Below are 13,483 nucleotides of genomic sequence, written 5' to 3'. Positions count from 1 at the left end.
TACTCTATGTATGTACATATTTATGTAAGTAGGTATTTAGATTGTTCTCCCCAAAATATGGAGTTCCACATGACATCAATTATTTGGCCAAATATGTAATGTGAGACAGCTCCACACTGGCCTCCATATCCTGCTGCACAGGGCAGCCATCTTGTTTTTGTTCCCCATGGGAGGGAAAGACCACAGACATATAAAGGTAGACGCCTCCTCCGGCTCTGAGGCGTCTGTATCGTGGGCACGCACCAGCTCCCGCCCCTCCCTCGGGAAGTTTCCGCGTGCGTCACTGAAGGGGACGTTCGGTAGGCCAATCAGAGGCAGTTGGGGGCGGGTCTTTTCGTAAACCCAGCCCTTAACCCTTTAAGAGGCAGCGCCGCGCAGCAACTAGTCAGTTAGACGCGCTGTGATTAGCCAGTAGTCACTTTGAGTGGCAGCTTGCCTTCTATGGCGGCCGCCAGAGTCTTGTATTGCGATACAGGTCGCTCCAATGAGGTGTCTAGATTTCTATATCTATGGGAAAGACGGTTTCCCTTTAAACCCTTCAAAAAGACTTACGGCATGAGGTGCTGCTGTGTGGAGAAACTGGATGAGGTGGACTCTGGACGGAGGAGGGAAAGAGATTCTGTGGGAGAATTCCAAAAGGAGTTTCAATTCTTTCATGGCGGATGTCGCGGATGTCGCAGACGACTCACGACTCCTCGCCGGTCGATTATACCCCCCCCCCCCTGAACAGTGCAACGTTAACCATAGCAACGACAGAACATGTGTGCAGAAATGTTTAGTCGGGGAGGGAACATAAGTTTTTTTTCCTGCAATTTTTACATAATGAATAATACAAATCCACGGCTTCTGTTCGTAATGAAGGTCGGTACTTCAGTGTTACAGGTTGTCTCTTAAAGGAGTAGTTCACCCCAAAAATGACTCATATTCTATCAACTACACACCCCAGGAAGCCTTGAATTCATGGTGTTTTTTTTGTTTTTGTCGCATTCCTGAGACAGTAATTTGATGACAGGCTGAGTCTCCTACCGGAGACATTAGCATCTTTCAGCCGGTCATCACATTATTTGCTTAGGAATGCGACAAAAGCTAAAAAATCTCCATGAATTCAAGGCTTCATGGGGTGTGTAGTTGAGAGAAAATACGATTTTTTTGGGTGAACTACTCCTTTAATGTGGAGGTTGTACAGTTCATAGGACTGGCAAATGTAACGTTTAATTGTAGTTTTTGTTTACTATGTTTTCAATGCTCCACCCATTCATCCAGTCATATACAACCTGTTAAGCCTGCGACCCCCAAAATAATCATATTTGAACTGAGGACCCCCCAAAATAATCATATTTGAACTGGGGACCCCCCAAAATAATCATATTTGAACTGAGGACCCCCCAAAATAATCATATTTGAACTGGGCACCCTGACAAGCACTTAGAATTGTAGGAGTTGAGACATTCAATTTAGTTTTGACTCGGTTCCACAGATACATATTTTGAAAATAGCAGATCTACAAGCTCACAACGTCCCGCAACGCGAGGCGTTGTGATCTGCTAATGTCTGACTGTACCTCTGTGCTGTTTTACATTTATGACTAATAATAAAGTATCAAATCAATCAAAAGTAAACTCTGACTTTTTCCAGCTCACTGGCAGTATTCCTCCTTTACTGTAGGGGGCGCCACGCTGTTGTTTCTCTTAACATCAGGCAGGAAATGCACGCCCCCTGCCGTCATTCGACCAGGGTTGCCATGTCTGCTTATTACAAGCACGTTGGGCTTGTTTTTCTATAAAGTTGCTTGTAAAACATAGCTAGCAGGTTGAGGTTTGGAGGGCTTGTTTCTGAAGTCTAGTTGATTATTATTTGGACTGAATAGTTTCCTAAATGTTGTTCAAACCAGTGGTTCGTAATCATTTTAAAGTTAAGGACCCCCAGATTAATATGTATTTGCATTTGGCCACGGACGGACCCCCATCTGAAAATATTTTATGCCAGGGACCCCCAGCTCGGGTCAGAGCGGTAGTTCTCTCTAACTGCTCTGCTCATAGAGCCAACATTACACTGCCTGAGAGGTCTCCGTCTCTAGTGAACATAAACATAACTGTTTAGATATTTACTGAAACGGGTGCATTTCTCCTTTCCGACATGTCGCCTTTCCGACGTTGACGAACCCTATACCTAACCCTAACCCTAACCCTAACCGCACGCGGAAGCCACTAGTCGGAGTGGTGAGATGTCGGAATGGAGAGTGAACACCTACTGAAACAAAGGCTGTTTTGAGTTGTTGAAAGTCTATTCTACAGGATGGGAGGCCTCTCAGGACCCCACCGTCTCTGTAGAATACACTTTATATTCACCTTCTCTGTAGAATACACTTTATATTCACCTTCTCTGTAGAATACACTTTATATTCACCTTCTCTGTAGAATACACTTTATATTCACCTTCTCTGTAGAATACACTTTATATTCACCTTCTCTGTAGAATACACTTTATATTCACCTACTCTGTAGAATACACTTTATATTCACCTTCTCTGTAGAATACACTTTATATTCACCTTCTCTGTAGAATACACTTTATATTCACCTTCTCTGTAGAATACACTTTATATTCACCGTCTCTGTAGAATACACTTTATATTCACCTTCTCTGTAGAATACACTTTATATTCACCTTCTCTGTAGAATACACTTTATATTCACCTTCTCTGTAGAATACACTTTATATTCACCTTCTCTGTAGAATACACTTTATATTCACCTTCTCTGTAGAATACACTTTATATTCACCTTCTCTGTAGAATACACTTTATGGGCAGAAAATAAAATATGTCCTTCAGATGGAATTATTGTATTTACTCCACTGCGCCCCCTACAGATCTGGTCACTATAACTTACCATAGACCAGACCTGTAGGGGGCGCAGTGGAGTAAAATAAATAACATCCATCTGGCTGGCATATTTTACTTTCTGCCCATAAAGTGCATCACACAGAGAAGGTGGGGTCCTGAGAGGCTTCCCACCGTGGAGAATAGACTTTCAACAACACAAAACAGCCTTTGTTTCAGTGAGTAGTGAAATGGTTTAGTTTATTTAAGAGGGAGACGTAGCACGGCAGTGTAACGTTGGCTGTATGAGCAGATCAGTTGTAGAGAACTAACTAACGCGGGATGTGTGTTGTAGGGTATTTCATTAAATAGGGTGGATAAAAAAAAGCTGATCTACAAACTCACAACGCGTCGCGATGCGATGTGAGCTTGTAGATCAGATTTTTTTTTTTCCTCAACTGAGTCAGAGCGCTTGTTTCTCTCGCAAGACCTGGCAACAACACAGACCAGAGCTACAAAACTAAACTAAACTCAGCAGCGACGTGTTAGGAAGATAATTATAATCAGGCAGTTATTATTATAATATGACATTAGATAGAAGCCTACAGGTGTTGATAGGATCACTATACTAACTACGAACTACATACTAACTACGAACTACGAACTTACTAGACAGAATGAAGCCTATACACTCATTTATATGATGTGATCATAACACAGTTATTGTTGTAATGGATGAAGAGGTGTCAGTCAGACTGCAGGCTGGTCTCAGATCAGTGAACTCAGACCAGCAGACTCATGTGAACTTCATCAACAGAACTACCTCTGACGTCACAACCTGGTGGATGGACTTTAACGGACTTCCGGTCACTTATGGAGACATCAAACCTGGACGCGTTTTACACATGAATACCTTTCTGAGTAGGTCAACACTCTACTCTATTACTGATATTAATACCTTTCTGAGTAGGTCAACACTCTACTCTATTACTGATATTAATACCTTTCTGAGTAGGTCAACACTCTACTCTATTACTGATATTAATACCTTTCTGAGTAGGTCAACACTCTACTCTATTACTGATATTAATACCTTTCTGAGTAGGTCAACTCTATACTCTATTACTGATATTAACACCTTTCTGAGTAGGTAAATACTCTACTAATATAGTTTTATTTATTAGTAGGTCAACGCGCGATTGTTTTTTATACAACTAGATTCTGACAAGTCCCGTAAAAGACGCGCTGTGATTGGCCAGTAGTCAATTTGAGTGGCAGTTGGGGCACTCGCCTCAAAACATGATTTACGATTATGTGCCTATTTTGGTACACTCTATCGGTATCTGTACATAACTCTATCTGTACATACTAGGACCCTTACTGTTCCTGATATATGTGAATGACATGTCTTCAGCCTGCGACTGCAACCTGTTCCTGTTCGCATATGACTCGGCCCTGCTGGTCTCGGACAGGGACAGGCTGCAGGTTGAGAAAACTCTCAGCTCGGAACTCAACAAGATCTGCATCTGGCTCTCCGTCAACAAACTTTCATTACACCTGGGTAAAACTGAATCCATCCTCTTTGGGTCCAGTCCTAACCTTAGCAAGGCTGAGAGTTTCACGATCAAAGTGGGTGATGATGTCATCAAAAGAAAGGACGAAATTACCTACCTGGGCTCTATCTTGGAGGCTAACCTCTCTGGTAACAAAAACGCAGAAAAAGCGATCAAAAAGGTCCACAAAACAACACGCTATTTGTGGAGGATTGATCGTCTAGTCAGCAAGAATACTCTGAAGATTCTTGCAGGGGCCCTCATGCAAGGTTATTATGATTATGCATGCACTTCGTGGTATCACAACACCTCCAAGGCCTTAAAAACAAGGCTCCAAACATCCCAAAACAAACTTGTAAGGCTACTTCTTGGCCTCAATTACAAAACCCATCTAACCCCTGCTCATTTTGCTAGGATTGGATGGCTTAGGGTTGAGGACAGAGTACAGCAACTTGCTATGGGCCTGGTCTTCAAGATATACCACAACATTGGGATCCCCTTGTATTTGTCAAAATACTTCCAAAATGTTAATGATGTCCATGATCACAACACCAGAGGCAGCTCCACAAACCTTGTCCAACCCTTTTTTGGCTCAACAAAGGGAAGTAACTCGTTCTCATGCTATTCATCAAAAATGTGGAACGCCCTACCAAAAGGAGTAAAGGAGTGTAAAACCCTACTCTCTTTCAAAACTGCCCTAAAGATACACCTTCAGGAGGCTGCAATTGAAAAATGGCCCCTATCCAAGTCCTAACCTACCCCATGTCCTAACCTAACCTACCCCCCTACCCCCTACCCCCCTCTCTCTTTCTTCTTTTGTACATATTTTTCACTCTTCATACCAGTAACCTGTAAACTGATTCTATAGTAGTGTGTATATCTGTCTGTCTCTTATATGTCCTCATGATTTGTGTGCGTGGGGAACTCATTAGAAATGTGTACTTCCATGTACTGTTGTTCTCATGTCTTACTAAATAAAGTACATCAATCAATCAATCACATAACTCTATCTGTACATAACTCTATCTGGCTCAAGTTCGCTTGAGACGGCGCGCCTCCGTTGCGGTCCAAAACTATACTTTATCGGCCAAAAAAAAATTGTCTGCGGTTGTCGGAAAAAGAGTGCCTGTAATGTCAACATGCAGTGCACCTAGTGTAGGCTGACCATATACTCAGCCCCTCAAACCGGGACCCTTAAATCAATGCGCACGTTCGCCGTGCACACGCACGCCCATTCGCGAACGTTCATGCACGCACATATACGCACCATAGGTGTTGCATACAGGAAACGACTGATTGACAAACAAACAAACAACAGCCTCAGCGTTGAATTCAGACACGCAATGCATTAGTTGATGTTTTCTGATTGGTTAAGTGAGCATGTTTACATGAAAAGAACATGATAAACGTCTTTGTTCTGTTTTTGCCAAACACCCATCCATGAATGTTTATTATATATGTTATATTGTTAACACACAGTTCATCCATGAATGTTTATTGTCTCCGCCAGGCCGATAGGCATATGTGTGTCCGTGTGTGTGTCCGTCTGTGACCAACTAATCTCCGGCACCGTTGCCTTGACCGCAGCGAAACTGTGCACGCACACTCCCTGGATGCCAATTCAGAACCTCTGCCTGACCTGGCTGTGGGAAAAAGTGCTCCGAGGAGCACTTTTTCTAGTTATATATGTTATATACTTATATTGTTAACACACATCTCATCCATGGATGTTTATATATGTTATATTGTTAACATACAGCTCATGGATGTTTATATATTTTATATTGTTAACATACAGCTCATGGATGTTTATATATGTTATATTGTTAAAGCTCATCCCTGGATGTTCAGAGCCTCTAGAAGTGGAGCCAGACTGGAGGTGAATGGTAGAGATGTCTACATGCCTACAGCCACGGAATGGAATGACCACGGTCACCCTGTTCCCCTCCAGGTGTCCATCACCTCACCAGGTCAGTAGTAGTAGTAGTAGTAGTAGTAGTAGTAGTAGTAGTAGTAGTAGTAGTAGTAGTAGTAGTAGTAGTAGTAGTAGTAGTAGTATGGATTGAAATGTTTCTTGTTTGAGGTATTTTTACTTTACTGGAGTATTAGAGGCAAATATTGTACTTTTACTCCACTGCAATTATTTGAAAACTTTAGTTACTAGTTACTTTGTAGATTATGATTGTTATTACAAAACATACATCAACCACTTCAGTCCTATATACATTTAGTTCATTTGAAAATAGCCGATCTATAAGCTCACAATGCGTACCATTTTATTGGTATTTGTATTTTGGAATTAGTGCCATAACTAAATTAAGATTAGCTGAATTAAACTGAGAGAGACTGAACTTTGTATCTAAAAGTAATACATGTAAAAACCTGTATGTATAAAACCTCTAAAAAACTCACAAGTAAAAAGTGTACTCACTGAATGAATACTGTCTGTCTGTCTGTCTGCCTGCCTGTCTGTCTGTCTGTCTGTCTGTCTGTCTGTCTGTCTGTCTGCCTGCCTGCCTGCCTGCCTGTCTGTCTGTCTGTCTGTCTGTCTGTCTGTCTGTCTGCCTGCCTGCCTGCCTGCCTGTCTGTCTGCCTGCCTGCCTGCCTGCCTGCCTGCCTGCCTGCCTGCCTGCCTGCCTGTCTGTCTGTCTGTCTGTCTGTCTGTCTGTCTGTCTGTCTGTCTGTCTGCCTGCCTGCCTGCCTGCCTGCCTGCCTGTCTGTCTGTCTGTCTGTCTGCCTGCCTGCCTGCCTGCCTGTCTGCCTGCCTGTCTGCCTGTCTGTCTGTCTCAGTGTACTCATTGAAGGAGTACTGTGTGATGGCGGTCAGGGATCTGGTTCAGAAGGAGGACTTCGTGCGGCTGGACATTCCAACGGGACTGAAACAGGACCTGAGCCAAAGCCCTGACCTGATGAGAGAGATCCAGGAACTCAACCGACAACCTCCATCCTGACCTGATGAGATAGATCATCCAGGAATCAAACCAACCTACAGACCTTTCAGACTGTGACCCCCCCCAAAATAATCTTTTTTCTTTCTTTTTTTTTGGGGGGGGTCAGGATCCATGGGGGTCCTGGGACAAGTTGCACCACCTCACACTAAGTTCAAACGTAGCCTAGTTATAGCTTAAACACATTCAATCCAGTAAAGTATCTCGCGCTATGAGCTTGTAGATCTGCTATTTTTAGAAGAATCGTGAAAATGAGTGCAAATCTTTGAATATATATTTAATATATATATATATATATATATTTAAAGACTTGCACACATTTTCACATAAAAAACAAAAAATAGCAGATCTACAAGCTCATAGCGTGGCACTCGGTGCCGCGCTATGAGCTTGTATATCTGCTATTTTTGAATAGCCAAAGAAATCTAAAAATGACACAGATACTTTCCCGGTTAAATGGCTTTCTTAAAAGCCATTTAAGCCATAGCCAAGCCTAAGTTTGAACTTAGTGTGAGGTGGTGCAAATGGCCCCTGACCTCCAGTTTGGAACCACTGGTATAGACATAACTACTAGTCCGTCACATGCAGGGCTGAGGGCGATATATGACTTCACATCAATATCAACATTATTTCAAACTTTTGCCTTGATTATTATTAATGATCTTTTTTCTTAAGACATCTTTTTTTTAAATAACAGATCTACAAGCTCACAACGTGCCACAATGCAATTGATTGATTGATGTACTTTATTTAGTAAGACATGAGAACAACAGTACATGGAAGTACAAATTCACAATACAAGATCTACTAAACTGGAAGACTCATTAAAGCACTGAGCTTGTTTAAGATGAGATCCCCATGCACACACATCATGATGACATATAAGAGACAGACAGATATACACTACTATACAGAACGTCATACAATCAAGTTTTAAGTTTATTTCGCCATTTGTATTAAAATTTACATTAAAGTACATTGGAATGTTTTGTTCACAAGCTGCACGTAGTAATAAATAGAAGAAAAAAACAAATAAGACATTACAGGTTTAGACATCAGCATGTCGGCTCAGTGCAACGGTTGTCAAGGAACAACATATGTAAGAAAAAGAAAACTAGTCAGATATGTCTGTTCATAGGATAAAAGGAAGTACAAAGTGAAAGGACCAAAATAAAGTGCGAGAATAGCAGCGTAGCCTGCTTTAGGCAAGGGATGAAAAAGTTATTTCTTCTCATTTAGGAAACGAACTGCCTCTGGATAAAAGCTGTTCACTAACCTACTTGTACGAACCCTGTGTTTTGATTTCTTATCAGGGCAGCGCTCCCATCAGTCTGCCAGAAGGTAGCAGGGTTATCAGGCCGTTGCCAGGATGGCTGGGGTCTCTGATTACTTTCAGGGCCCTGTCACAACACCTTTGCCTGTATATGTCTGCCACTGAGGGCAGGTCAACACCGATGATCCTCTTGGCAGTTCGAACTACCCTATTAATTAGTGTGCGATCAGAACAGCTTCCGTACCAGGTCGCTATATTTGCGGTGAGGAGACTCTCCACAGTAGATCTGTAGAAGTTAGTCTGGGTCTTGGTGGATACACCAGCCTTTTTTAGGCATCTCAAAAAGTAGAGACGTTGTTGTGCCTTTTTTACAATAGATGTGCAGTTCAGGTGCCATTTAAGGTCCTTGGAGATGTGCACTCCTAAGTATTTGAAACTGTCAACAATTTCTACTTCAGCACCATTTATGATGATAGGAGTGGGTGCTTCTCTGTTTAGTCTGAAGTCAACTATGACTTCTTTAGTCTTGGACACATTTAGCTCAAGATTGTTGTTTCTGCACCATACTGTTAAGTCTACCACTTCTTCAATCAGCTTACAGGTTACTGGTATGAAAAGTAAAACAATATGTACAAGAAGCAACCCGAACATGTACAAGAAGCTTGGAGATTTTGGTGTAGAGGGAAAAAACGGAACACTTAATTACCTGCTATTGTTCTTTACTAACCATATTCCATGACATACAAAGAAAAACATCACATGGATGCACCTGAGACGTATCATCAGTGTTGTGGCCTGGGGTTGACGGGTGTTTCTGGTCTCGCAACAACATACACCCTCGCCCAGGTGACCCAGCCGGGGTTGATAAAGCCCAGACTTACGTCCCAGTAGCTACTGTACCCACGGTCAGTCCTCTTAGGACAAGACAGGGCTACTCAGTCCGCTTCTCCGGAACTACTCTGCCGGGACTGGGGGAGAGGAGAGACTCTGGCATAAGTTAGACCATTCCATAATCTCTATTCATAATAATAATTATGAATGCTATTATTTATCAACTCTTGCGTCGCATCGCGACGCATTGTGAGCTTGTAGATCGGCTATTTTCAAATGGCCCAAATGTATATAGGGCTGAAGTGGTAAATGTATGTTTTGTAATAATAATCCAAATCTACAAAGTAACTAGTAACTAAAGTTTTCAAATACATTTAGTGGAGTAAAAGTATACTATTTGGATCCCAGATATAGTGGAGTAGAAGTAAAAGTATTGGACATTGGAATTACTCAAGTATAGTACAAATAACTCAAAGTTTAACTCAAGTACAGTACTTTAGAAAATGTACTTAGTTACTTTCCACCACTGCCTCTGTAAATATACGTTTTCAGATATTATATATATATATATATATATATATATATATATATATATATATATATATATATATATATATATATAGAGAGAGAGAGAGAGAAGGTATATATATATATATATATATATATATATTTGCAGACCATATTCTCTGTACATGTATGTATATATTTATGTATTCTCACTGTATAGTGTATGCATAATAAAGCTTCACAACATGTGGTGTACACACGACCAGCTTGTAGAGCTTTAATCCACCTGAACTACAGTAGATGATCGTCTCCGTTAGGCCTGATTTATAGATGGTTGCGCATCATGTCTCTCATCGAAAATAGCAGATCTACAAGCTCAGAAGCTTGTAGATCTGCTATTTTCTGTGTGAGACACATACGACTTAAAGTATAAATCAGGTGTTGTGACGGCATCAGGCAGAGATCTAGTTGATTCATGATAATCACATGAAGAGGGAAGAACTAAATGAAGATCCAGACAGGCGTTCACATGCCGTTCCAAACAGGCTGAATCTTTGTGTGACACTAGCAGTGCTGGAGAAAGTACTGACATTTTTTTTGCTTAAGTAAAAGTATCAATACTGCAATGTAGATTAAAAATGTGCTTGAGTAAAAGTACAAAAGTATTGGTATCAAAATGTACTTAAAACACCAAAAGTAGAAAGTACACCTCAATGTGAATTCCCTTGTAGGAGACAAGCTAACACAAATCAAGCAGATGTTTTATGATGGTAAGGTTGACATTTTAACTTTCTCTGAAACGAAACTTGATCATACGATAGATGATACTGATATTGAGATTGAAAACTACAAACTTTTCAGAAAAGATAGGAACAGAAACGGGGGCGGCGTATGCATGTATGTACATAAAGACAATGTCTGCATCCTTCGCGAAGACCTGAATGATGCAGACATTGAAGCTGTGTGGGTCGAGATCATTTTTGAAAATGCTAAACCTGTGCTAGTCGGTACCATATACAGACCTCCTAACCAGGCTGATTTCTATGATAGACTTGATGAATGTTTAGCTAAAGTGGACAATGAGGAGACAGTACTTCTTGGTGACTTTAACACTGACATGCTCCGTAAGGAAGCGTCAGTGTTTAAGTCATTCAGGGGGTTTTGTAATCGGCACTCACTCCACCAGCTGATCACTCAGCCCACAAGGCTGTGTGTTTCCACTCAAACTATCATAGATCTCATTCTAACAACGGACAAGGACAAAATCCTCAATAGTGGTGTTTCTACCTGTGGCATATCTGATCATAACATGATCTTCTGCACCAGAAAGAAACGTAAACCTAAGACCGGTTACCACCAAACAGTCACGATCAGAGACCTCAAAAACTACAAGAGTGAGGACTTAGATCACAGACTGGAGGAACAGGATTGGTCCAACGTACTAAACAGCACACAGGTAGACGAATCTTGGCTTGGTTTCAAAACCAAATTCATTCAAAATTTGGACAGTGTGGCTCCCATGAAAACCATCAGGGTCAAAACCCGCTCGGTTCCATGGATGAATTCGGATATCCTTGCTACCATGAAAGTCAGAGACAAAAAGTGTTCTGACTATCATAAAAGTAGGATCAAACTTGCCAAAAGCTTCAATAAAGGTCTCGAATCCCACGTAGCGAAACTCAAAAAAGAGAAAAACATGCTAAGAAACAAGGTTAATGGCATGCTGTTGTTAGCAGAAAAAAGCTACCTCGATGGCAAAATTGAGGAAAATCAAAACAAACCACGTGAGCTCTGGAAGCTATTCAACAACCTACTAGGCTGCAGCAAGAAATTGAAAACCAGGTTTACAAACATAAACCTCAAGGTGAATGACACTCTCATTTCATCCAAACGGGAAGTGAGTAAAATCCTCAACATATTCTTCACGACCGTGGCCTCAGAGTTAGTTGAAAAACTACCCCCTCACTCTGGGAGTCATAGTGGAGAGTATGTTGATTCATTTTACGATAAACAGGGTGTACGCAAAGATGATTTTAAACTCTCCCCTGTGTCAACAGATGAGGTGTTTAAAAAATTGAGTGCACTCCAACAACACAGAGCCACAGGTCCCGACAACATCCCCGCTAAATTTCTAAAAGACTCAGCCGCCTCCATTGCCCCAATCATTACCCACATAATAAACCTCTCCATCATACAGGGACGGGTCCCTAACGACTTCAAAAAAGCAAGAGTGACCCCTCTGTACAAAAAAGGAAACCAATTAGACCCTGGCAACTACCGCCCTATTTCTATTCTTAGCTCCATCTCGAAAGTCATGGAAAAAATAGTCTATGAACAGGTCGATAAGTACCTTGCCGAAAAAAATCTAATTTACGAATTCCAATCTGGTTTCAGAACAAACCACTCCACTGACACATGCCTTCTCTATTTGAACGACTCTATCAAACAAGATGTCGACAAGGGCAAATATTGCGGCATGGTCATGCTGGACCTCCAGAAGGCTTTTGACACCGTTAATCACCCAATTATGATCAATAAGCTCAAAGCAATAGGCTTTGATGACACGTCGGTGAACTGGATGAGATCCTACCTGGAAGGGAGGGAGCAAGTGGTGGAAGTAAACGGCACCCAGTCCCCTCCCCTCCCAGTGACTTGTGGTGTTCCTCAAGGAAGCATACTAGGACCACTACTGTTCCTGATATATGTGAATGATATGTCCTCAGCTTGCGACTGCAAACTGTTCCTGTTCGCAGATGACTCGGCTCTGCTGGTCTCGGACAGGGACAGGCTGCAGGTTGAGAAAACTCTCAGCACTGAACTCAACAAGATCTGCATCTGGCTCTCCGACAACAAACTCTCATTACACCTGGGTAAAACTGAATCCATCCTCTTTGGGTCCAACCCTAACCTTAGAAAGGCTGAGAGTTTCACGATCAAAGTGGGTGAAAATGTCATCACAAGAAAGGAGGAAATTACCTACCTGGGTTCCATCTTGGAGGCAAACCTCTCAGGTGACAAAAACGCTGAAAAGACGATCAAAAAGGTCCACAAAATAACACGGAGGATGTGGAGGCTTGTTCGTAAAGTCAGTAAGAATACTCTGAAGATTCTTGTAGGGGCCCTCATACAAGGTCATTATGATTATGCATGCACTTCGTGGTATCACAACACCTCCAAGGCCCTAAAAACAAGGCTCCAAACATCCCAAAACAAACTTGTAAGGCTACTTCTTGGCCTCAATTACAAAGCCCATCTAACCCATGCCCATTTTGCTAGGCTTGGATGGCTTAGGGTTGAGGACAGAGTACAGCAACTTGCTATGGGCCTGGTCTTTAAGATACACCACAACATTGGGATCCCCCTGTATTTGTCAAAATACTTCCTAAATGTTAATCAAGTCCATGATCATAACACCAGAGGCAGCTCCACAAACCATGTTCAACCCAGATTTGGCACAACAAAGGGAATGAACTCTTTCTCATGCTATTCATCTAAAATGTGGAATGCCCTACCAAAAGGAGTAAAGGAGTGTAAAACCCTACTTACTTTC

At 41.7% G+C, this 13,483-nt stretch overlaps 1 protein-coding gene across 2 annotated transcripts; it reads left to right on the top strand.

Moving 5' to 3' along the window:
* Positions 1 to 3,327: 3,327 nt before the first annotated feature.
* vhll (von Hippel-Lindau tumor suppressor like) lies at positions 3,328 to 9,950 on the top strand. Of its 2 annotated transcripts, XR_014601974.1 has the most exons (4): positions 3,328 to 3,742; positions 6,207 to 6,344; positions 7,165 to 7,454; positions 7,865 to 9,950. XR_014601974.1 is itself a non-coding variant. In XM_084074596.1 (3 exons), the coding sequence occupies exons 1-3, from the start codon at positions 3,553 to 3,555 to the stop codon at positions 7,323 to 7,325; spliced, it is 489 nt and encodes a 162-aa protein (XP_083930722.1). In that variant the 5' UTR covers positions 3,328 to 3,552; the 3' UTR covers positions 7,326 to 9,950. The 2 variants fall into 2 exon arrangements, 1 of the variants encoding a protein (XP_083930722.1); XM_084074596.1 differs by having other exon boundaries at positions 7,165 to 9,950.
* The last annotated feature ends 3,533 nt before the right edge of the window (positions 9,951 to 13,483 follow it).

Source organism: Gymnoscopelus microlampas (assembly GCF_963454915.1).
Source record: "Gymnoscopelus microlampas genome assembly, chromosome: 12".
Taxonomy (NCBI): domain Eukaryota; kingdom Metazoa; phylum Chordata; class Actinopteri; order Myctophiformes; family Myctophidae; genus Gymnoscopelus; species Gymnoscopelus microlampas.
Note: the sequence above shows the minus strand (reverse complement) of the source record. Positions and strands in the feature narration are given on the sequence as shown.

What these genes read in the sequence shown, in the direction of transcription:
- vhll (XM_084074596.1), top strand. Translation starts at nt 3,553, where the DNA reads ATGGATGAAGAGGTGTCAGTCAGACTGCAGGCTGGTCTCAGATCAGTG. An exon ending in ACACATGAATACCTTTCTGA is followed by an intron (nt 3,743 to 6,206) that starts GTAGGTCAACAC and finishes ATATTGTTAAAG; the next exon opens with CTCATCCCTGGATGTTCAGA. An exon ending in GGTGTCCATCACCTCACCAG is followed by an intron (nt 6,345 to 7,164) that starts GTCAGTAGTAGT and finishes TGTCTGTCTCAG; the next exon opens with TGTACTCATTGAAGGAGTAC.